At 38.2% G+C, this 25,695-nt stretch overlaps 1 protein-coding gene across 2 annotated transcripts; it reads left to right on the top strand.

The window, feature by feature from the left end:
* Positions 1-1,397: 1,397 nt before the first annotated feature.
* Positions 1,398-24,962, top strand: STEAP4 (STEAP4 metalloreductase). 2 transcript variants are annotated; one of them, XM_042917225.1, is made up of 5 exons: positions 1,398-1,499; positions 17,980-18,437; positions 19,079-19,606; positions 21,152-21,316; positions 22,925-24,962. In XM_042917225.1, the coding sequence occupies exons 2-5, from the start codon at positions 17,982-17,984 to the stop codon at positions 23,210-23,212; spliced, it is 1,437 nt and encodes a 478-aa protein (XP_042773159.1). In that variant the 5' UTR covers positions 1,398-1,499; positions 17,980-17,981; the 3' UTR covers positions 23,213-24,962. The 2 variants fall into 2 exon arrangements, with proteins under 2 accessions (XP_042773159.1, XP_042773169.1); XM_042917235.1 differs by lacking the exon at positions 19,079-19,606.
* The last annotated feature ends 733 nt before the right edge of the window (positions 24,963-25,695 follow it).

Here is a 25,695-nt window from a genome sequence, read left to right as displayed (position 1 = left end):
GTAAGTATCAGGGTCAGTGTGCAAAGAATCAAGTTTCCGTGCTTAAAGCCAGATGCTAGACCAGGGGCAGGTCACTAAAACCGTGCTGATTAACCATGAGGCCTCTAAGGAACACACCAGGAGGCCTTCTTTCCTAGCTGCACACCTTTCTCTCACTCTGTCAGTCTTCATACTGGGGAAACTGATGCTATAAAATCAATTAATACTTTCTTAAGCTCTCCCTTGCCCAAAGAAACTATCAGATGAACCTCTGACATAGGTTTATCAATGAGTGCACTAAATATCGAGTACCTATTATAAGCAAGCACTGTTTTAGGTGTGGTGGAGAATCCCAGGCTGAAAACAATAGGGTGTCAACCCCGGGAGCTTGCAGTCCAGGAGAGGAGATGTAGACACAGTAACTCTCTTACGAGGCAAACCATCCTAACTGCTGTATTGGAAGCATAAACTACCCTGTATGGAGAAAGAAAAGTTGTATTGCAACCAGAGGCTCAGAGAAGACTTCTTGGAAGACATGGGGTGAGAGCTAACACCACAAGATACTCTGCGGAGAGCTGCAATCTAGGCAAAGGAAGGGTTGGCTCCAAAGTGCTGGGAACAGGCCTCCATGTGGCTGAACATCTGGATCTTGACAAGTATGCCATGGAACTTAAGACCAGATGGCTTGGCAAGAGACAGATTAGGAGATTTTAGGTTCTAAACTGCAGAGTTTGAGGGGTGCTTTGCCCCATAGGTTACCATGATTAATTAAATCTTAAACCCCCATAGCTGTAGTTTCTGAGCTCCTCCTATATAGGAAGACATATCAATCCCATTTGCATATATATAATTATGCAACATATATTATTGCATATTATTATGTAATATTATCTAGCTATAGATCAACAATAAGGCATCCACATCATCATCCCTCTTTCTTTCAGCTTCTTTTGAACGACTTAATCTACCTAAATGAAAACCTCCTAATTCAAGATCAAGTTATGAGCCCCATGAGAACCCAAGGCTTCCAGACAGAGGGGAAAGATGTCACCTTTTACTCTGAATTGAGACAAAATGGCAGCAAGAGAAATGCCTCGAAGCCCAGACCAGGTAGTGTTTTCCCAGCTACTCAGAGTTGTCTGGCTCCTTCGGGAGAGGGATCCTCCTCAGCCTCCCTAAATTTCAATCTGCCTGGAATGCAGATTCCACGGGCTCTGGGGAAAACCCTTGAAAACCCCGCAGGCTGATACCAGCAGCAACATCTGCAGCAACGGCCACAGTGGCAGCACAGGAAGTTCTGGTTCTTCCAGTTGCCCGGGATTCCCAGTTTGAACGCTTCCTGGAAACGCTTTCTTCACCGCTTATCTTGCGAAATCTAGCGGGCCCTCCCTCCTCTCTCTGGCCTCTTATACGAGCGAGAGGCGCCACCCGCAGCCCGGAGCTGTGAGCTGACCCCCGGCGCTCCCTACTGCAGCTGCGCCTGACCGTGGCCGCCTCGCCTCAAAAGCAGTTCCTAGCAGGTGGGTCCCTGTAGCCCGCTACTGCCCCGTACTTTTCGCCGCGCGGCTCCCCTCCCTTATCTGCTTCAGCCCACCTCGAGCCCCTACTTCCAGGACCCTACTCTCCAGCCCGAAAGCACCTGGAAGAAGGTGCTGGCAAACTCCGCTCCGCGCCCCCCTTATCCCCGCGCCCCTCTCCAAGACGGGCCATCCAAGGGTGTCCCGCGATGAGTTAAGCAATTCAGCAAGCATCTATTTTCCTGGAGTTTTATCGCCCATCTCTACCCCAGGGTGCAGAGAAACCCGAAGACTTAGGGTTTATATTCCTCTATCTTAACTTCTGGATGAGAGCGGTTTTGTGGCGCTCACCAGGAAGGGCGCCTGGAAGAATGTGGCTTTGGCAATCTCCGCAGTCTCAGATCTTCACCAAGAGCTGAAATGTGTGCCGAGATCTGCAACCACTTCCGTCCTCGATCTCGATTTAAACTCCCTCTTTTGTAATTTAGCGATTGCTTTTCCAGAGAAATACTGTTGGAAAAAGTAATTTATTGTGAAGAATAAATAAATCTCTGTTTGCCAGTTTGTCCAGAGGCAGCTAGAAGGTAGTTCCCCTCCCTCCCTGGATGGTAATTTAGGAACTTTTTAAAAAGATGACTGGTGTCATGAAGGGGAGCTGGACGGAGAATAGGGGAGGGAGGTTGGAGAATTCTATTCCTAGTTCTAACTAGAAGCTCACCACCTCAGCCTCATTTTCCACATATGTAAAATAAAAGGCTCTTGGACCAGATGATCGACAGGGTCCAACACTTTACCAAGGTGAAAATCAATGACTAAAGATGCTTGCTGGTTTGAAATATATAGAAAATCTCATTAATGCAGTAAGTATAACCAAGGAATTACTTTCTTCATACTAATGCAAGTTTCAGTGTTGTAGGGAAACTACCCAGTTTTGGAGTGTCTCTTCCCACACAAGTATCTTAGACTTCTAACACATTTATCATTCAGAGAATACTCTCAGCTTTCAAAACCATTCTTCAGCCTTGCTCTGTGAGAATGTCCTATTCCCTATAAATGGCAGTCATATAAATGTCACTCACATGAAAGAACATTTTTTCTGATTCAGTAGGTGTAATTTTATGAAATGGCACATTTATTTGAAGCAGTAACTTTTTTGAGATATGGCCTTTTGCAAGGCCCCGAGTTTTTCAGAATGCTGTGATTTAGCACAGAATGAAATTCCGCCTGCATGCATTCTACCTGCGTGGCAAACATTGCCAACCCAGAAAACCTATTTATCAGGCTTTGGGGTTGTAAAGTAAATGGTACATGTGTATAGAGAAATTGGGTCAGAGCACTTTCTCCATTGGCAACATTTATGGCTCTGCAGAAGTTCACAGAGCAACTTCATGTTCAGAAACCGATGTGTACAAGACCTGACCCCTAACTCGAAAACAATTTCCAGACTTCTGTCTTGCTTCAGCTTACTAACTGTTGTTAGAAGTAACCAAATAAAAGTTTATAAGCCTGTTAATAAGTTGAAAACCCTGGGCCTTGAGCCTTGTTCTGAACAGTTTTAAGAAAAATAGATTCATTTGTCGTAGAATTTCAAAATTGAAGAAACCCTGGGCACTCTGCATTTCACGATCTCCTGAAGGACCACCCCTACATCATTCCACCATTGTTAATGCCGTTATTAAAAGGACATAGATTCTCCTTTTAAAATCTCCCAAGTAGCTGATTCTGCGGTCACCCTTGGAAACACAGTCCAGTGTTTCGTGATCCTCACCATCTGGTTCTTTTTATAAGTCACTTAGATCTGTCGTCAACTGCTATTTAAAAATCATTTCCTTTTAAAATCTTAAGAAGGCTAAAAAGCTACTGGCAAATAGATGTACATAATCACCCTTCAAACTTGAAGACTTGCTAGGGTACCTTTTTGGTAGTTTCCCCTGAGTTGTCCTCTGAGAAGGAGGCCATTTGCTAAGTCTCTGCACCCACATCTACCTATAATTCTTACTGTTAAGATTCTACACGGGCTACGAATAATGTGGTTTTCTGGGTGGGAGCATTTTTTTGAAGTTACATTTATGCCATAAATAACAGAAATAAGATTTACAAAGACAAGAGCTCTGAAGTCACCTGTTTGTTTCTGTTCTTTGTAAGCCCAAAGAGAATGGGTCATTAGTCAATTATGAAGACTTACTGAGCAGTTCTGCATGATGTGTTAAGCCTACTTGAGACATTTTGAATGACTTTTCAAAATGATTTGAATTAACACTTGTTCTTTTGTTGAGAAGAAATCAGTCCTGGAAGGAACAAAGGCGATAAATAACTAAAGGATAATTAATGCTTAAAACAATGCATGATGAGAAAACTTATTTGGCCTATATACATAAACAGTTTGTTTTTCCAAAACCATTAAGGAAAAGAGAACAAAGGATGCTTGTACTTTATGGAGATCATCTTTCCTAAATATACCACTACAAAAAGAATACACTCTTCTACTAGAAGAACTATTTCCATTCTAACTAGGCAGGACATTGACATCCTAATCCAAAACCTTCTCCACAATGTTCTAGAAGAGTTTATTAAACCATGTGAGAGAGATCTTACCACATTGTACTTTGACAGTCACATATTTCTGATAAGTTATTTTGAGAGAAATATGTTTCTTTTAAATGTAGGTTGTATGAGCAGTTCTAATGTCAGGCTGAATGAAGCAAAGTTCAATTTTCATCTTAAAAGGAAAAAAGTGTGTGCAAAGGGTAATTTTGAAAAGTTAGGACCTATAATTCTGAATAAAAAGAAACCTAAGAGGTAACAATATAACTACATAGTACACCTCTTAGAGGGTTATTAGAACCCAAACTAGGTAGTCTCTTTTGCCTCAGTTCCAAATACTCGGGGGGGGGGGGGGGGTGGCATTAACAATAGAGCAGGGGACTCCAGTGAGGTCTTCAGTGGTGACGGCACCAAAGCTGAGGAACATGAGAATATGAAGGGGCAATTAATGGTCCACACTGATTATGCATGTTTCATCTGCACCTGCTCTTTTCACAGGGTGTGGAAACAGCTTTAAGCCCAAGTTAAATAGTGGCTGAGGCAATTTTGCGCAGACTTTAGTAAACTTCCTTGTCCTTTTTCCCAGATTAACTTGTGCCCATTCTTTAACCTGGGACCCACTTTGCGCAATCCCTTGCTTGGGTCCTTACACACTATATTATAGCAGTTTGAGGATGTGTCTACGTCCTCCCCAAGAGGGAGTACAGCACAGTGCCTGGCACAGAGAGTCTGTTCAAAAAGTCTGTTGCAAACATGAAAGCCTATCAACATGTTGATAACACTGATTTTTATTTTTGGAAGATAAGAACCCTTATGAATGTAGTAGGTTCTGAGCACAGATGCCCCCTGCACTGTACCACTTAAGGTCAAAGTGTCCAGATTTCAAACATTCGCCATTTGGGGAGAAGCATGAGATTGCTTTGTACTGTACAGTCAATATAAAATAAATAGTAGGAATTACTGTAAGTATTTTTTTTAAAGGAGGAAGAAATTGCAGGAAACTTGGTGGTTCTTCTCATTAACGTTAATTTTAGTAACCCTATTATGTTGCTATACCGGGTTTCATAAAAAAATGTGTAACTATAATACTTTAGAGTGTAATTCATTTTAAAGAGTGATCTAATAGGATTAAGGCATTTAACTGAGGCCAGGAAAATTGGAATATTGAATTTTTAAAGGTTTTAATTAGTTTAACTTAAGTAAAACATGTTAGCCCTTCTTTAATACTTGAAAGCATGGTATAAGATACAAAGCCTAGTGAACAGTTCACAAGAATTAAGTTGTATCAAATCATTCATATACAAAAAAAAATTTATCATACTTCCAGTTATTTCTTCTCCATTACCCAAGTACTAAAATGATTTCTTCATCCTATTCAATTGCCCTGACTTGGGTGGTATCGGAAAGGGGAGGATGTTGAGGAGAAAGCAGTTAGCAGCTTGGCAAATGGTTTGATTCAGTTGATAATGAAAGCGTATCAATTGCCTCTGGTTTTCCTAGACTAAGATCCCAAATTGTGCATTCTTGAAGCATATCTGAAAAATGGAAAGATACGTGTTTGGGGATAGCAATACACAAAGAGGCTCCTGTCTCTATCTCCCCCAGAAAAGCAGGAACTACTTTCCCATTTCCACGGTCACATGCAATTCTTGGGAATGGGGGGAGGGGGGGGGAGGTGTGGGAAAGGTAGGGAAAGAGCCAATGGGGTGCTGGTAAATGGCTCTCTGAGAAGAAAAAAAAAAAAAGTCCTGATTGATCGCATTTGCTGATTTCCATGGCATGAAGATTCCCACCATGCCTAATGTCAAGCTCTTACCTGGCAAGCCAGATACCACTGAAAAGAGCTGACATTGAAAACCGAGGAATTTAAAAGAAGGAGCTGTCTCATTAAAAAATATTTATCAACTAGCACTGCTCTCAAGTTTGTATATCAGAGTATAACACAGGGAGGAAGGGGAGCAGTTTCAAGAGCACTTTGTCCCCTGGGGTAAGACACAGAGCAGCTACAAGGCCAGACCCGGCCCCAAAGCTCAAGCTGATCAGTCCTGGCAAACATTAGAGGCACTCTGGCCACAGCGGAGTCCTTGCCTCTGAGAGCTAGCTTAGAAAGAGAAGAAAATGGTACCCAAAAGATGAAGGAGACTATATTCCTAAGAATGTGTGAATCTCCCCTGCCCCCAGGAGATTTATTTTTTAAATGGTAAGAAGATAGACAATATGAAGCAGAATTGAGTTTCTTTTTTTTTTTTTAATTTTTTTTTTAATGTTTATTTTTGAGACAGAGAGAGACAGAGCATGAACAGGAGAGGGGCAGAGAGAGAGGGAGACACAGAATCAGAAGCAGGCTCCAGGCTCTGAGCCATCAGCCCAGAGCCCGACGCGGGGCTCGAACTCACGGAGCGCGAGATCGTGACCTGAGCTGAAGTTAGACGCTTAACCGACTGAGCCATCCAGGCGCCCCGAAGCAGAATTGAGTTTCATCAGCAGGGACTTAGGAGTGGGATCAGATCCACAGCAACACTCCTCTACCCCCAAACTAAGTTGGCAGTTATCAATATTTAGATAATTCCTCGTGGCCTCAATGTGAAGATAAATGACTATTCATAGGGAATTTACTTAAACAAAGTTAATTCAGAATTGAAATGATCAAATCACTTGCCAAATATCCCTGACCACAGTAGTCCTAGAAAAAGCAAACCCCACTAATTGACACTAAATATTAAGTGGGTTGTCGCGATCACCAAATTATCCAATAAGCAAACCCCCATGTAGCGTGTACAAGCCAAATGCCACCTAATCAGCAAGATAGAGTTATTTTTCTGATGGTGGCAAGTCCAGTTCTGTCCTGATGCTGAATGTGTGGTAAACTACAGATTTGTAAGAAGTTGTCCAGCATTTAGAAGGTAAATAGAGGTCAAGGCAAATTAACTCAGACGTGACTAAATTCCTGACCTTGTTGTCATGAGCCCCAGGCTTTAATCAAATAAATTAACCAACCTAGTCAGTGGCTAATGAACCTATATGATAAAATTCTTGGCCAGGGAATCTTGACAGATGTGGCTGAGATCCAAATGTGAAAACATGTATTAGTAAGGTTTTTGGTTGAACGAGAATTTCATGGAGAACTTAAGTTAAAAATAAATAATTTTTTCTTTTAAAGTACAATTAAAATAGATACTAGAGATCTGCATTTCCTTGCTGTCTTGGTAATTCATTGGGTGGCAGTGAAATGTTACTAACAGAATCATTATAGCTGCAGCACAGGCCTTAGCTGGTTCTCATTATTAGCAAATCCCTATAGAACATTAACGTGAAGGTTATATAGTTATGTTCTTGTGACTTGATCAAACTGTACAGGTTAAGACTCCTGTTTCCTTTTGTATTATTCTGTTGGCCAGCGTAAAAGCTAATCATCCGTAAACTTGGTTGCTATGAGATAAATAATATTTTCTCACAAAACAATTGAAATAATTTATCAGTTTTTCAGCAACCAACATACAGTGGTTTTTAATTGGATTAAATGCATTAAATGCTAGATATCTTTTTGTCTGTGGCTATTACTAACAGAGGTACTTCTAACTACAAGGCTAAAATAAGAAAGGCACTATTTTATTTTCAAATAACATGTGCAACTGAAGACTGAATGTCAAAAAAAACCCAATTAATTAGAAAAATCCATTGATTATAGACATGTTACATTTTTCATAAACTGCAATCAGAAGTCTTTTTAAGCCACGGTCTTCTGATTTTGCTGCAATAATATATACCTGTCAGTAAAATAATACATGCTTAAATGTGAATATGCTTGCTTTCTCTGAAGAACCTTGAGTTCACTAAATACAGAAAGAGCTCAGTGAAAAAATTGGAGGAGTTCATGTGTTAGTGGAAGGTTTTAAATTTTTTTTAAGTACGTTTTGCTTTCCATTTGTCCCTGGGATATATTAAAACAAATGCTCTAATCACAAGAAGACTGGCACCATTGCACAAATCCCTGCTGCCCCTCTGCCTTGTGATGAAAGGAGATACTTGATTGATGGGCTTCAGCTCATTACAAATATGTTGTCAAGTCATGTAGGGCTTTCAGGTTGAAATTCAGAAGGAATAATAAAACAGAAGGAGGGACTTAAAAAAAAATCCCTGTTTACAGGCATCAAATTAAAATGAAAAATCGTGTCACATCTTACAGAGTTTAAAAATGTTATTTGTATTCTAACTCTTTGGAAGGGGCCAAGCAAGATCCCTGGGTTTGTGTGCTACAACACCAGGGGCAGTGTATGTGTCCATTGGGGATAATACCTGCCAAAAGAATTCAAAATCTTGGATTGAACAATCGTTTCAGAATTCAAAGCTGAATTATTAAGTGGGGAAAGGTGGAGAATATCTTTAATAATGGTTTTGTCCAAATGATAAAAGAGATAGTGTATGGCACCATTTGAGAGTTACTATTCAAATTCAGGAGCACTGTAGATCTGTGAGGGGATTTGATCCAACAAACTTTGTGGCTCATGGAGAACAACCTGTCAAGGTTTCCTTGAGATAGGAACAAAGCAAAACCCTATCTGGCTGTCTAATACCAAACCCTGAGTCTGACTTCCTCGAGTTTCCTCTTTGTGGGTCCTGCACACTCATTCCTGCCTCTGGTTTTCATAAAAATAGGAATTCTAGGCTCTCAGACTCAGCCAATGAGTATGTGGTGGGAAAGTTGAAAAGCAGGTGAAATGTTCCTGCAAACCCTTATAACCTCATCAACACCCTACTTTCTCTCTGTCTTTCCCTTCCCTATCATCTCTCTCCAAAAAAGATAGACTTATCTTTTTTTCATTTGCAGTGGTTTTCAGCCGTGGTTCTCCTTAGAATTGATTGCTTGTTTGGGTTGGGTTTTTGTGTTGTTGTTTGTTAATACAGATGTCTGGACTCTATCTCAGACCAATTGATTCAGAATTTCAGGGGGTGGTGCCCTAGCATTTAATAGCTACCTAGCTGATTTTAATGTATGACCAGGAAGAGAACCACTGTAGCAGACCATTAACTGAAAGCTAACAGGTAATGGTTTGCATTCTTGGCTCAAGTAGAATCATCAAGGGGAGCTGTTTTTGAAAAAGAAAATGCCCAGACTCTACCCTAGACCAGTTGACTGAGACTCTCCAAGAGTTTGATCATCAGTATGTTACAAAAGTTCTCTATGTGATCCTAATGTATACCAAGGTTGAGAACCACTACTTTCTAGTGGTTCCTTTGTATGGGTGTTTGCATTTTATAAACCTTAGTGATTCTAAGAATTCACCTTGATGGTTGAACAAAACTCTGGAAAGAGTGCCAGGAAGACATGTTTGTCTATACCACCACCATGGCCCCTCTCCCTGCATTCTTGTCCAAACCAAATTCAATAAATGGGTCCTTCTTTGCCTACTTAAGGTTTTATCATGGTTCCCAGCACACTTTCTATTACCCAAAATTGTGTGTTGTGATGATGATAGAGCTTTGTCTTTATAGTCCTTTTCATGATTACCTCCAAACCTTTTTCAGTGAAACATTTTTTTTTGCATTTTTAGTTTGTATAAATATATAAAACTGGGTAAACTAAAAAACAAGTAAGCCTTCTAATATTGTGTGTTAATATAAGATTGGATCTTTATATCAAAGAATTTACCTTAATTTGTATTTTCTATAGATTTATCAGAATAGAAGATGTAAGAGGATTCATGAAGGCTAATTTTTCCTTTCAGGGCTCTCTGCACCTGAGAGAGAGGGGAAGATTTTCTTTCCTCTTCCCATTTTTAAAATGGTCTTATATTCATAAGTATTTACATATTTTCCTCTTCATTCTGTGAAAACATTAGGGGAAAGAAATGCCCCATTTTCCAAAAGCAAGGCGACAAAGTGCCCACCTTTTAGAATGGGCATGCTTTGGGTTGTTGATCCCTGTTCTTCTTACTAAAAGGAATGCAGAACAGGATCTATTCCAGGGCACAGAGAGGGGAGAAAGATCAATTTGCCTCTGGCTGCTGATACACAAGGGACTTCAAAATTTTATTTTGATGTGTTCTCCAAATGAGGTCTATGCATATACAGAAATATACTGCTTAGGATAAAAAGAAGTCTATTTTACAAGTTTAGATTTGTATCTACTTATCAGATAACTGCACACTGCTATTATACTTTAATATGAATTAATATTGTAATACAGCCCATGATTATCTCCTAAACAAAACAAATAGATTATGTTTTATTCTCAGAAAATGTCAAAAATCATTGATTTGTTAAGTATAAGCATTTAAAATATACAGTTTTTATAGCTATGGATAAGATATTACAAAAACTTATATTGAAAGGCAAAGGAACTAGAATATCTAAAACAGTTCTGAAAATTAAAAAAAATGAAGTGGGAAGAATGAGTCTACCTAATTTTAAGTCATCAAAACTTCATAGAATTGGCAGAATGTAGAAACATAGATCAATGGAACAGAATAGAAAACCCAGAAATAGAGCCATGCATGTGCAGGCAAACGATTTTTGACAAAGGTACAAAAGCAATTCAATGAAAGAAGAATAGTCTTTTAAAAACTGATAGGGAAGTGATTATATATTCATAGACAAAAAAAATTATTTAAACCTCAGACTTTGTACAAAGATTAACTCAAAATGGATAATGGATTTATATGTAAAATATAAAACTACCAAGCTTTGAGGAGAAAATATTCAAGACCAAGAGCTAGGTGAAGAATTCCCAGACATGACATGAAAAGTACAATCCACAAAAGGAAAAGGCAATATATTAAATTTAATCAAAATTAAAAACCTCTGCTCTGCGAATGACCCATCAGAATAAAAAAACAAGCTACAGAGTGGGAGGAAATATTTGAAGACCACCTATCTGACCAAGGACTCATATCTAGAATATATAAAAATTCAACAGTTAAAAAAACCAAAAATCCATTTAAAAAATGGATGACTTTTCAAAAACAGGACATATAGTAGCAAATAAGCAAATGAAGAAGTCCATACGATGGACCAGTAGTCAGCCATAAAAAGGAACAAACTGATACATGCACCAACTTGGATGGATCTCAAGGGCATTATGTGAAAGGGAAGGGGGAGAGGGGATGCCAGCATGAAAAAGTTACATTTTATGTGATTTGTTTAAATATTTCATTCTAAAATGACAAAATGATAGAATTAGAGAACAGCCTGGTGATTTCCAGGGGTTAAGAGAGCAGAGAGGGGAGTAGAGCTAGAACAGTTCTGTATCCTAATGGCGCCAGTGGATACATGAAGTTACCTATGGGATAAAATGACAGAGAACCGTACACACACATTCTACCAATATCAGTTTCCCAGTTTTGATATTGTACTACAGTTATGGAAAATGTAACCCCTGGAGGAAATGAAGGATCCCCAGGAACTTCTCTTACTATCTTTACAACTTCCTGTGAATCTATAGGTATTTCAATAAAAATATTCTTTTGTTAATAGCATTGATTTGTTAAGCATAAACATTTAAAACATGCAATTTTTGTTATCTTGTTGAGACATTTCCATGTTTTTTAAAAGCCAGAATGCTCTTAAATTGGAAGTGGCCGGGCCCTCTCTCATCTCTGACCTCTAGGAGGTGATAGAAATAAAACACACAAGCCAGACAAGCCCTAACTTCCTCAAGAGAAGCCTAGTTGGAATACCCCAGAAGAAGGCTGTCTCAGGTTCCCCATGCCTGGGCTGGGATCTGCAGACAGAGGGAGATGACGGGCAAGACTCTACATGACCCACACCTAGTCCCGCTCTGTGCCTTACACGCACGCACATGAGTGCACCCATGCGCAGGCACACAAGCTTCTCTGGTGGCTGCTACCATGGCCCTTCCAAGTCATCTTCCACCTTTGCATCTGTGCTGTTGGTTACCAATCTCTTAATCTATATGAACGCCCAGTGGGGTCACTTTACCTGTCTTGGCCTTCATCTCAAGGAGCCTCTGAATGATTTTCCAATCCAGGGAGTATTCTTGTGTTTCCTGTGACAGAACTGAGGTGTGTAAAGAGCAGAAGGAAAAAGAAATCACTATGTCATGTTTTAACTGTCTTAACTCTACTTTCCCTTAATACCTCTGCTTCCTGTGTAACACATTTCTTATTTTCTTTGTTCCTACCATCCTACATTTAAAAGTAAAATAGGATTAGGAAACTTTTTAAGTGGCATAAGAAATCTTACTACCTCCAGAAACCCACGTTTACACACGGGAGCTATTTTGAGTTACAAATGGTAAGAAATGGGCGTAACTTCCTTTTTTATATAATACCTTCTCTAAAACGAACCCTCAACTTGATCTCCCTTGTGGTTTCAATTATGCCTACATCTCCTTTTTATGAACTCCTGTCATTGGAATTTTTTCCAAGAGTTCAGAATTAAATTCTTCCAAAGAATTAATAACTTTATTTTTCACATGTTTTTTCATCATCCCAGTTATGGTAACCTGAGATCTGATCTTTTTTTCTTTTTCCATGAAAACAAACAATAACCAAACTGTTGTATTATCCTGGATTGATTGGCAAGCAGAGGCTGTGACAAAGGTATGCATGCAGAATTTACTAGGGAAGTGATTCCAAGGAGCGGGAGTGAAGAGCAAGGGGCATAAACTAGGAACATGAGAAAGATGGCAGGAGAGAGCCTTAATTTGGCCACTGCTAAGGAGGAGTGGTGCTGTATTCTGCTGTGGCTTTCTGAGGAGCCTTATAAAACGTGTCAGAACTGCGTGCCAGAAGATGAAAGGGTCAGCATTTATCCAGGGGGCCACGTCCTCCATTGGGCTATGGTGGCCCCATGGGTCATATGTGTCTGAATGCTAAGCAGGTACAGGTATCAGAGAAACCTCAGGACAAGAATGAAGAGGGTCCCCAAACTGGGTCCCCAAAGCGAGCCTCTGATAGGCAGTGGAAGTTCAGCAGAGCTCCATTACTGCCCAATAACTAAAAGTAGAACCAGGAAGATTTGAAGAGGAGCTCAAGATGTGGCCAACACAATTATCAACCTTATAACTTCTGTAACTTGATAAGGAGTAACTAATTGCCCTATTTCTTTCTAAATCAATCAGTGATATTTTAATACCTCCTTACCATCTTTGTACCTCCAATTTGCCCAGTAATATCTCTGAAGGTTTAAGACTGAAAATATATTTTTTTAAGGTTATTTTCAGAGAGACAAAGCACGAGCAGGGGAGGGGCAGACAGAGAGAGAGAGAGAGAGAGAGAGAGAGGGAGAGAGTCCCAAGCAAGCTCTGCAGGGTCAGTGCAGAGCCCAGTGTGGATTTCGAACTCGTGACCTGAGCCAAAACCAAGAACCGGACGCTTAACCAACTGAGCCATCCAGGTGTCCCAAGAGTGAAAATAATTTTAATGTTTGGTGTAACAACCCAAGTGTGTTACACTAGATTGTTAAGCTGCACTTTAAGAGTAAAATATTAAAATAAAATATGAAAGAATTACAAATGAGAGAAATTCACACTTGAACTGTTTATATATCTATGTTTTGATAAATTCATATGCCCTAAAGCCATTTCACACAGGATTTTTAAGAAATAAGTGAGGAAAGCAGAAACTTCTTAAGAATTATTGAATGCTATTCCAGATAAATTGTATATATTTCCAATAATCCGTTATAGAAGCAAAATTAACCCTTACTTTATAGAATTTATATAAAGGTTTCATTAATTAGGTAACTAATAGATTGGTTAATTAGAAAATTACTAAATTACTTGAATAACCTATTAATATTAGATAAGTTATTGAGCATTTTCTATATCTCAAGAACTATATTAAGATACACTAGTTCATCGAATCCTCACACTGTCTCCAAAGTAGGTACTATCAATCTCTCATTTTAAAGATGATGAAAGAGAGACACCAAGAGTTTAAGTAACTTACCCAAGCTGAGAGTGGTAGTAAAAATTGGAGCAAAGAAAGAGGCATTTAGGTAGCTTAGTTGGTTAAGTGTTTGACTCTTGATCTCATCTCAGGTCTTGATCTCAGGGTCTTTTTTTCTTTTTTTAATGTTTATTTATGTATTTATTTTTGAGAGGAGAAAGTGCGAGCAGGGGAGGGACAGAGAGAAAGGGAGACAGAAAATCCCAAGCAGGCTCCGTGCTGTCAGCTCAGTGCCTGATGTGGGGCTCAAACTCACGAAACAATGAGATCATGACTTGAGCTGAAATCAAGAGGCGGATGCTTAACCAACTGAGCCACCCAGCTGCCCTGATCTCAGGGTCTTAATCTCATGATCATGAGTTTAAGCTTCACTAAAAAAAAAAAAAAAAAAAAAAAAGTTGGAGCAAAACAATAGTGCTGTTTAGCTGATATGTTCATTTTTTTTTTTAAGTTTATGACAGGTTAGAATAAATTAAGGTAGTGGCCAAACTGCCAAAATTGAGTCTGAAATCACTCTCACTTTGCAATGATTAAGATGATCCAAGTAAGAATATGTCAATAAAGATACCATCCATCTCATTAACAGTTGCTGGTAACTTTATCAAATCTGTATTTTGCTTGCAAAGGTTCATCCAAATATAAGAGATAGAAAATAATGTTAGGATAAAAGACTGGATGAAAAGTGAGGGGACAGCTATCTGACCTTCTTTGAACACACTCACAGTCTGACAGTAACTAAGGCATCATTTACCAGTTTGAGGGGTTGAGTTGTAAGAACAAGGTGTTAACTGATTAGCAATTAACCAATATAATATAAATTGCTAACCTAGTTTACATTTGTAGATGCTACTAAAAATTTTTCAAAGGCACAGCTACGTTCCCATCTGAGAGGCCCTATATCATCTTCAGGTGCTTCCCTACATGCGGTCACACCCGTCTCTGATAAAGTTCAGGGTATCAGTCACCAGCTGGTTTTAAAAATGATTCAGTTGCTATGATTAATTCAGTTATTCAAAGAGTTCCTGTGGAAGCACAGGAGAGTCTTGTATGTCCTGTCCTTTTCTTCCATGACTTGTGACTACCTCCAAAGCTCTAACTGGTCTGCTTGTGATACAGGTACACATTTTTAGATAAGCTCAGGTAAGAGTATAGGTGTTTTCCACAGGCTAAATGGAAAGGGCAAATTTCTGAAATCCCATTAAAAAGGTACAAGCTTCATATGTCCTACAATCAGCATGAAAGCCACCCTGTAGAAATTAAATAGTGACTACATCTGGTTTAAAATTCCACGGCAAATTCACTGAGTGTTACTTTAAACCCATTTGGATTAAAGAAGCAATGTCTTTACAACATCCTCCCCAACTTCTCTCCTTCTCCCTTATTCTTCCCCGTGCTTATATCATAATCATTCAACTTCCTCTTCATTATGTGCCCCACACTGTGCCTGGCACACAGAGCAAACAGCTACTTCTAACACCTACAATGCACCTTTCTAATATCATTCAACAAATTGTAGCAGGAAGTGTCTAGTCCATCATAATCAATGCTCTTGTTAGCACTGGGGATACGTTACTAAACAAAAGAGACAGATAGACAGAAAGAAAGAAAGAAAGAAAGAAAGAAAGAAAGAAAAAGAAAGAAAGAAAGAAAGAAAGAAAGAAAGAAAGAAGAAAGAAAGAAAAAGAAAGAAAGAAAGAAAGAAAGAAAAAGAAAGAGGAAGAAAGAAGGAAGGAGAAAGAAAGGAAAGAAAGAAAAAGAAAGAGGAAGAAGGAAGGAGAAAGAAAAAGAGGAAGAAAGAAGGAAGGAGAAAGAAAGGAAAGAAAGAAAAAGAAAGAGGAAGAAGGAAGGAGAAAGAAAGGAAAAGGTCAATTGAAAATTTAAACTAAATAATAAATGTTATTTAAAATAAATAATAGGGGTGCCTGGGTGGCTTAGTCAGCTGAGGGTCTGACTCTTGGGTTTGGCTTAGGTCATAATCTCAGGGGCATGGGTTTGAGCCCCACATCGAGCTCTGTGCTGAGCATGGTGCCTGCTTGAGATTCTCTCTCTCTCTTAAAAATAATTAATTAATTTTGGGAAAAATTCAGTACTAAAAGAAAAAAAATATTCTAATAAAACAACCAAGTTTATTTTATTACATTGGAGAAATTTGAGGACTTTTATTTGATTTGTTTTTAATTTAAATTTCACAAACTTCCAAAAAGTAACTCACATGGTTTACAACAGTATCCAACTTTAGTTTCAACTTGCATTTCTTTTATTTTGGGTAAGATTAAGATTTTTTTGTTTCACTACATTAAAAAGTCTTTCATATCACCTTAGGATAAACAGTCAACTTATATCCTTTGCCTAATTTTCTAAAGGACAATTTTTTAAAAATATTTATTTATTTTTGAGAGACAGAGAGCATAAGCAGGGGAGGAGCAGACACACACACACACACACACACACACACACACACACACACACACCGAATCTGAAGCATGTTCCAGGCTCCGAGCTGTCTGCACAGAGCCCAATGTGGGACTCGAACTCATGACCTCATGAGATCATGACCTGAGCCGAAGTTGGATGCTTAACTAATTGAGCCACCCAGGCTTTCCAGAAATTATTTTTTTTTATTTATAGGAGTTAAAAATATTTTTTCCAGTTTGTTGATCTTCTTACTTTGTTTATAGTGGTTTCTGCTTTGCGGGTATTATTTATTTTTATGTAATCACATTTATTCCCTTATTCTTTAATGGTTTCAGGAATTTATAGGAAAAGAGCCTTTCCCCTCTAAAGTTATAAAAGAAATCTCAATGTTTCCATCTAGTTCTATTATGGTTCTACTTAGATAGATAGATAGATAGATAGATAGATAGATAGATAGATAGAGACAGATAATTTAAGTGTTTAATTTTTCTTCATCTAGTTCTTGTACCTGTCTTGTTATCTTGTTAAGTTTATTCCTAAATATTTTCTCTATTTTGTTGCAACTGTAAATAGGACCCTTTCTTCTATTAAATCTTGAACTTATTTTTTAATAAATGAAAAATATTGATATTAATTGGCTTCCTGAACAAGACGCTGGATTGATTTTATTACAGTACTTTTTCAGTTGACTTTCTCAAGTTTCCCAAAATTAAAGTTTGATCATCCACAACTCCTTTTGACTTTCTATATCTCAAATCTTTTACTCTGGTCTAGTTGTGTTAGCTAGAATTTCCAAACAATAATAACTAAAGTGGTCAAAGCAGATACGTTTCTCTGGCTTATGACTTTATTGGGAGTGTTTCTGGTCATTTTTTTTTTTTTTTGTAATTCTCTTTAAGTATAATACTAATTGATTTTAGGTTGAGGGAGATATTTTGTATGTTAAAGAAATATCTCTCTGTTCCTTTTGACTATGAATCAAAAACAAATGTCAAATTTTAACATATGTCCACTTAGCATACATAAATTTGACTGTATTTTTCTCCTTAAATCTTCTAATATATTAAGTTATATTAGTAGAGTTCCTAATATTGAATTTAAAGAACTAATCTTTATATTTATTCCTAGAATAATCCCCATTTGATCAATGCACACTTTCTCTTGCCAAGCTACTGGATTCCGTTTGCTAATGTTTTATTTAGGATTTTTGTATCATAAAACATAAGTAAATTGGTCTACAATTTCCTTACTAGTGCATTCTTTGCTAGATTTTGCTCTGAGAACTCTAGGAACTGTTAAGTGTTAGGTAAATGCAGTTATCATTGTAACACAGGTCCATGGTTTAAAGCATCCACCAATAAGTGTCTTGGTTCTTCACTACATCTCTTTATCCAACAGAAGTTTTTCACTAATGACTTTGTTAAATGAGACACATGTGAACATATACATGAAAATTTTTACTCTTTCCAAATTATGTGGGAATTACGCTTGAGATAATTCATGAGAAGATGAGAGCAACCTCAGATGATCACTGTTTCCTGGATATGATTCTCATTAACTTTTCCAGGTTGAGCATTCATATTTTGTTGACTATTTCTGTTATTATATTTCAGTTATGGAAAAAACTTCTACAGATGCATTTCCTTTTACTATGAATTCTTCAGAAAAGCAAGAGACTGTATGTATTTTTGGAACTGGAGATTTTGGAAGATCACTGGCACTTAAAATGCTCCAGTGTGGTTATTCTATTGTTTTTGGAAGTAGAAACCCCCAGAAGTCCAGTCTGCTGCCCAACGGTGCAGAGGTCTTGAGCTATTCAGAAGCGGCCCGGAAATCAGACATCATAATCATAGCAGTCCACAGAGAGCATTATGGTTTTCTCACAGAACTAACTGAGGTGCTCAAAGGGAAAACATTGGTCGACATCAGCAATAACCTCAAGATCAATCAGTATCCAGAATCTAATGCCGAGTACCTTGCTCAGCTGGTGCCAGGTGCTCACGTAGTAAAAGCATTTAACACCATCTCAGCCTGGGCTCTCCAGTCTGGAGCACTGGATGCAAATCGACAGGTAATATTAAATGATTACTTTATACTCAATCTTTAAAAAAGTAAATGTTTGAATGTCCACTTTCCTCAAAGATGCCAAAATATAATTACAAAACAAAATACCCACTAAACATTTCAGTTTGCTAATATGTGCCATGGATAATTTTCTTGGGCTTAATCAAGTTGTCAATTGTTGTGATTTATTTCCCACTGTCAGCACCCTCAGCTTTGAGTTTGATTGAAGCCAATGGTGTCAGTCTCCAGAGGCCTCCTATAAATACTAAAAAGTAACACAGTTAAATTGTTGATGGATATCCTTTCCATTCCCATCACACTGTATGAAACTGATTCCATTTATTCACTGAGATTAAAAGTAATCCCAAAGTGATATAGTACCCACAAATACAGAAGAAAAATCAAACCATCACCCTGGGAGAACCAAGTCCTATTGTGTCAGTGTGATATACTTAAAACCACTCTCAATTTCAACCCTGGTACTTAACTATCCAGCACGCATGTGCAAGTTGAAAACATGTTGCTTCTATATCCTTGTTTGAAAAGCAGTTCACTACTACACGTCCTTGCTCTGCACAGTGCTTACATAGACTTTCAAAGTAATTATTAAAGAAAGAATAAGTACAAAATAAATTATTCTTAACCCAGGTGTTCGTCTGTGGAAATGACAGCAAAGCCAAGCAAAGAGTAATGGATATTGTTCGTACTCTTGGACTTACTCCACTGGATCAAGGATCTCTCATGGCAGCCAAAGAAATTGAAAACTACCCCCTGCAACTGTTTCCAATGTGGAAGTTCCCCTTCTATTTGTCTGCCTTTCTGTGTGTCTTCTTCTTTTTCTACTGTGTTATAAGAGATGTAATCTACCCCTATGTTAATGGCGGGAAAGATAGAACATTTCGCATGGCTATTTCCATTCCAAATCGTGTCTTCCCAATAGCAGCACTTACACTGCTTGCCTTGGTTTACCTCCCGGGTGTTATTGCTGCCATTCTGCAACTGTACCGAGGTACAAAATACCGCCGATTCCCGGACTGGCTTGACCATTGGATGCTTTGCAGAAAGCAGCTTGGCTTGGTGGCACTGGGATTTGCCTCCCTTCACGTCCTCTACACACTAGTGATTCCTATTCGATATTATGTACGATGGACAATTAAAAACAGAACCATTACCCAGGTAAATCTCTACTCATTTGTATTCTCCAGTTCCTTAAAGCAAAGGGAAATCTTGCTACATCATATTCCACTTCACAATTATAGAAAATCACTCTTTTAACCATCTTTTTTTTTCTTTAATGTTTATTTATTTATGTTGAGAGAGGGGGCAGGAGCAGAGAGAGAGTGAGACAGAGAATCCCAAGCAGGCTCTGCACTGTCAACACAGGACCTGACACAGGGCCGGAACTCACGAACCATGAGAACATGACCTGAGCTGAAATCAAGAGTCAGATAGTTAACCGACTGAGCCACCCAGGTTCCCCAAACCATCTTTTTTTTTTTTTTTTTAATGTAGACTATAGTTCCTGTTTGGGGTTTTCTTTGTTTTGGTTTGGTTTGGGGTTTTTCTGAGTTTGGGTTTTAGGGTTTTGTTTTGTTTTTGTTTTTTTTAATGAATTTGGTTGAGATCCCATAAAACTAGTGAGAATGAAAGTTAGATTCCCAGGTTCGCTTGGGTGCAGATGTGTACTTGCAGGATTCACTGGGATACCGGCAAACTGGCAGATTTGGAGGCTCAGGAAACCTAATAACACTTACTTGAATTCCTTAGGGAAGGAGAGCAGTCAAGAAATGTAAACCAATGAGTTTTTAAGCTTCTCTTGTTGTGCATGCTACTTCCTTTTGGAAGTCAAAACCAAACATCTTATAAAAGTAAGGGGACTGTTCAAACCTCTGTCACAGGAAGGTAAACAAATTCACAAAAGGGTGCTTATACCTCCACTAATGTTTGACTTGCAGAAAGCCATCCTCAAAAACTAGAAAATTAAACAATTTTGAGCAAATGTCAAATACTATTTTCTGCATAGTGAACAATTCAGAGAGAATCAGCTCAGAGAGTCATAAAGCAATCCCAGAGGAAGTGCTATCTATCCGTTCTAGTTTGGAAGTAATTGGTTTTGATCAATCTTACTGAAGTCTCAAAGTTTCTTAGTCAAAAACTCATTGATGGTACTTCTGTGGATTTCTCTACATTATTTCTCAAATACACAGGAGATTCTTAGGTAACAGTCCCATTTAAAGGGCCTGGATTATCTCAGTCTGTGGTATGGGCAGACTTGATGCTATATTATGACATAATAAACATGAAAGAACCCAAACGTTGTGTGTGTGAATAATCAGCATATAAAGCAGATGAACAGAATCCAGATATAATCATTTGAGAACATCAAGTTTTGCTTGAGGAACAAGAAGCCATATGGTAAAGAAGGTTTAAGTAAATGTTTACTTTGTTTTAGAATTTATAGGGTCAATTAAAACCTTCTACACAATTCCTAGAGTCAACTATATAATAAAGTCCCAGCAGAACCAATTACTTTTTCTACCAAGAAATATCATTTCCAAGTACATATTTCTCTATAGTTATTTTCAAGTGATTATTAAGAAATACATACGATTTGTCCTGAGCAAATATAGTATGCAGAGGTATTTTTCACTGCTCTTAAAAGTCTGGGCAGTTTGTAAAAAAAAAATGTAATTTTTAAAAATTGATAATAATTTTTCTTAGGCAACAGCAAAGAGAGAAGATCCATTTAGCACCTCTACTGCCTGGCTTAGTGATTCATACGTAGCTTTGGGAATCCTTGGATTTTTCCTGTTTGTACTCTTGGGAATCACTTCCTTGCCATCCGTTAGCAACACGGTCAACTGGAGAGAGTTCCGATTTGTCCAGGTAATGACTTCAAGATATAATCTACTTTATATTGCAAAATAAGTCTGGCTTTACAAATATTTTCATTTTTCTCTCATACAATGTACAGATTTTCATTATGCTCCTTCACTTCCACCGCAGTGTCACAAAAATAGCAAGTGAAACACGTTCAAGTCCAAAAATGCTAAACTCTGGTACCAAAAGGCATTGCATAATAGTTTCATTTCCTAGCTGGGCATCACATGCCAAGACTGCTGACTACTCCTAGAGCCACAGGTGTGAGTATAGAGTGAAGAGCACCAATAACTATTAAACTTTGTGTGTAGGGATATGCTAGGCACAAGGTGAAGAGAAACCCAAAGACAAAATTTCTACTTCTGATATCTGCCTTCTAATAAGGACATATTGATACAAAAAAGGCATATATTAAACTCAACTTTAAAACCACCAAAGCAAGGTTTGTTACACTGTCATACCAGACTCAGTCCAGGTCTATACAAGGAAGAATTGGTTTTGCCCACATACCAACCACCAGACACCTCACTAAAAGCAGTTAGTTACTATTCTTATAGACCAGTAGTCCTCAAAGTGTGCTACCTAGAACCTCAGCATCACCTGGGATCTTATTAGAGACACAAGTCCCCAGGCTCCACGCAGACCAAATGGATCAGAAACTCTAGAGGTGTAGCCCAGCAATGTGTTTTAACAAGCCTTCCGAATTATTCTGATGCATGCTCATTGTGAATCAGTATAATAGAAAAGACCATTAGTAACTGGAATTGGATTTGAATTTTATAAAACTATTTGAATTTCTGAAAGTCTTGCAGTTTCTCCCAGAGAACAAATGCAGTCAACATTTTCTCATGTTAACACCTTTAGTCAAGGCTATTAAGACAGAAATAAACATTGAGCTTTAGAATTTAGGCCAAAACAAACAAACAAAAGTAAAGTTTGCTAATTGTTCTTTACTGCAATAGAAATTAGCTAGCATCTGCTTTTAGTCTGTAACATAAACTAATGTGGTGCTTCTTAAGGACATACTGTCTTAGCATCTCTGGCCTCCAGAAAAGTTGATCAAGGAAAGAGTTCACCACTGGGGAAGAAGCCACAGTATATTACTTATTCTAACTCAAAAAAGTTTACTTCTGGAAAACTTTCCCATCTAGCCAGGTTAAGATGAAACCACCACTTAATCCCTTCACCTATTTCGCCCATCCCAGGAATGAAAAGTACGGGGAATATAGTCAATAATATTGTAATAACATAGTATGGTAACAGCTGGTGCTACACTTGTCATGGTTAGCAGTACAAAACATATGCAATTGTCAAATCAATACGTTGTACACCTGAAACTAATGTGACATTGTATGCCAACTATACTTCAAGAATAAAATTTTTTTAAAAAAGGATGAAACCACCATATCATTTATAAGCACAATATTTTTTAAATGAAATATTTATTAACCTGAAGGAGGGTTAATGTTTTCTCCAGTACTTAGCAGAGTGTTCTAAATATTACAGACGTCAAAGGTTTGTGGTTGGTAATAAATATCCTGCATTGGCTTAGAGTGTTTCATTTTAAAATATAAATATAGTGTTAATGTACATATTCTTTTCTTGCTTATCCAGTCCAAACTGGGTTATTTGACCCTAATCTTATGCACAGCCCACACCATGGTGTATGGTGGCAAGAGATTCCTCAGTCCTTCGAGTCTCATATGGTACCTTCCTTCAGCCTACGTGATAGCACTCATCATTCCCTGCATCGTGCTGGTGATCAAGTTCGTCCTTGTCCTGCCATGTATAGACAAGACCCTTACACGGATCCGCCAGGGCTGGGAGAGGAATGCGAAACCGACATTGAATGGAGAAAGATATTTAAAGCAAAGTTCAGTCCACCTGGACTCTGAACTGTAGTAGTGTATATTTAGAGAAGACTACGTAATGGGAACAGTTAAGAAGCCATTTTCCTCCCACCATGACCTGAAGTTTGTTAACAGAGAAGGAACTGTTGCCTGACTTTAAGAACTTGACAGATAGGAATAGAACACCAGTAAATCTCAGGTTAGTGATGAATCTGTGTAGGTCCCTGCCTCTCTTTTTCCCAGAGGCAGCAGGGCTGAGGTCATGGTTATCTTTGTGGTTTCACACTAAAAAGTTGTTTTGTCATGGGCAACGTGCATGACCTAATGTCTTGCAAAATCCAGGGGAAGTACAGCAACTTCCTTCTCTGGATCAAGGGGCTGAGTGGAATGAAAAAGAAAACAGTATGATGGTGGCCACTGATAAAGGCTTTCTGAGGTATGTCTGAAAAGGAGGACCAATGAAGTGAAAGGAATGTGAATTTTTCTTATTGTTCTTTGTAAGTGAAGCTGGTCAAAAATATTGCCATAGTGAATTCTATGGTTAAATGTGCTCTTTGATTTTGCTTTTGCCAACATGGATGTGTACTGTGGAGAACCATTTTATAACACAACAAATAATTTCACAATTGATTGGAAGTAACCATGGGTTGGATATATGCAAGTCTATTACTGTTGTCGTAAGATCCTTCCTTTACAAGGAATAAGTACAGGGAAGATTGAGTTACAATTGAGAGATATCCACTTGGATTTTCTCAGTGTACAACAAGCAAGGAAGGGTTGATAAAACCCTTGCACGAAAAGTTCACATAAACCAGAATTTTAGACAGCAAGCTACATAAATTTTGTAAAGCTGCACTATACTAGGTATGTATGATTTAGATATTGTGGTATGCTTTGTGAATACTATATTCCAAATATTGGTCAATACTAATCATCTATGAAATGGATTTCTAGTATAAAAAAAGTGTCTTCTCTAATTCTCAAGGCTTATTATAATTTTAAGCAGTGACATTAAATGAATAATGAAAGTATAATTTTGACAAATGCATAGATGAGAGAGAATTATGTAAAATCTTAGGGTAGGGAGGCATGAACAGTAGCTGAAATATAAGACTTGGTTCTTTCTCAAATCTTTGTTGTAATGCAGATGGTTTGCTCTATTTTTCCTGTGCTGATAATACCATTTCCAAGATGACTTTCCACAGGATTAGCCTTCCTGGCTCATGCATGAAGCTGAAAGGGGCCTTAGGCACCCACTTCCCACAAAATGAAATAACCCAAAGGCTTTGGGTTTGACATTTTTCTGCCTACTCCATAAAGGCCACCTATTTTTCTTTCTGTTTTAACTTTTATTATCATATATTCTACATGATGCAAAATGATTAAAATATATTAAAATATCACCCACCATCCAGGAGATTTTTCTATGAAACTTCTTGAAAATAGTTTCATCTATACTGTATATTCAACTTCACATCCTCCCTTTTTCACTTAATATATCAGTGGTTTTGTTCTCTTACTTACATGGTATATGTATATTATTAATGGCTGCATTAATATTACATCAAATGGGCACTTATTTAACCAATGCGCTAATTAAACACGTAGGTTATATCTGTTTTTTACTAAAACAAATAACATTTCAGAATATCTTAGCACTTATAACTTTTTTCCATACTTTAAATTATTTCCTTGGAATACTTGCCAAGAATTGGGATTACGAAATTAAAGAACTTTTTTAATGCTTATTTATTTTTGAGAGAGAGAGAGACAGACAGAGTGTGAGTAGGATAGGGCAGAGAGAGAGACAGAGACAGAATCCTAAGCAGGCTCCAGGCTCTGAGCTGTCAGCACAGAGCACAGTGCAGGGCTGGAACCCACAAACCACTAGATCATGACCTGAGCTGAAGTCAGACACTTAACTAACTAAGCCACCCAAGAGCCCCAGATTTTGTTTTTTATTTCAGTTTGTGTTCCCTGAGAAGGCACACAGAATGCATGCTCCATTAATTTATCTTTGATTCACTCAAGCAAGGTTACAAGAAACCTGGAAAACTGTGAGCAGAGCTGAGGTGTGTGGCACTGACCCTAGAGCATCAGTGGGAAAGACAGAGAAAATGTCATTACTCATCTACTCTGTTTTGTGAAAAACAGCCAAGTGTTCTAGGGTTGGAGCCTGCTCTTTGTCTAGAGAATGGTTGCTTCAAAATTAAATACTATCCAGGCTGATATAAAGAAAACCTCTGGGGTTAATCATGCTTTTTGGTATGTTTTTACTTGATCATAGTTCATCACTAAAAATAGAAAATGATACAAATGGGGGGGGGGGGGAAGCTGCCTAGAGTAAAACTCTACTTTTATAACCTAGTAAAAATGTTTTACCTATGTAGTTAATAAAAGCCATCCGTGAAGCTAGAAGTTAAAGAACACGTCCAGTGGTTTTGGTGTAACAGTGCGTTGCTAGGCCTGACCCTCAGCTTCAACTACAAGGGTCCCCAGCCCCACCGGTGGACCAGAGAAGCCAATTTCCTCCTT

The sequence above is a fragment of the Panthera leo genome, chromosome A2, assembly GCF_018350215.1.
Source record: "Panthera leo isolate Ple1 chromosome A2, P.leo_Ple1_pat1.1, whole genome shotgun sequence".
Lineage (NCBI taxonomy): Eukaryota > Metazoa > Chordata > Mammalia > Carnivora > Felidae > Panthera > Panthera leo.
This window is presented reverse-complemented; position numbering and strand designations above follow the sequence as displayed.

Excerpts from the sequence above, each read along its gene's own strand:
- STEAP4 (XM_042917225.1), top strand. The coding sequence starts at position 17,982 with ATGGAAAAAACTTCTACAGATGCATTTCCTTTTACTATGAATTCTTCA. Across the intron at positions 18,438-19,078 it reads CACTGGATGCAAATCGACAG|GTGTTCGTCTGTGGAAATGA; the intron begins GTAATATTAAAT and ends TTCTTAACCCAG. Across the intron at positions 19,607-21,151 it reads AAAACAGAACCATTACCCAG|GCAACAGCAAAGAGAGAAGA; the intron begins GTAAATCTCTAC and ends AATTTTTCTTAG.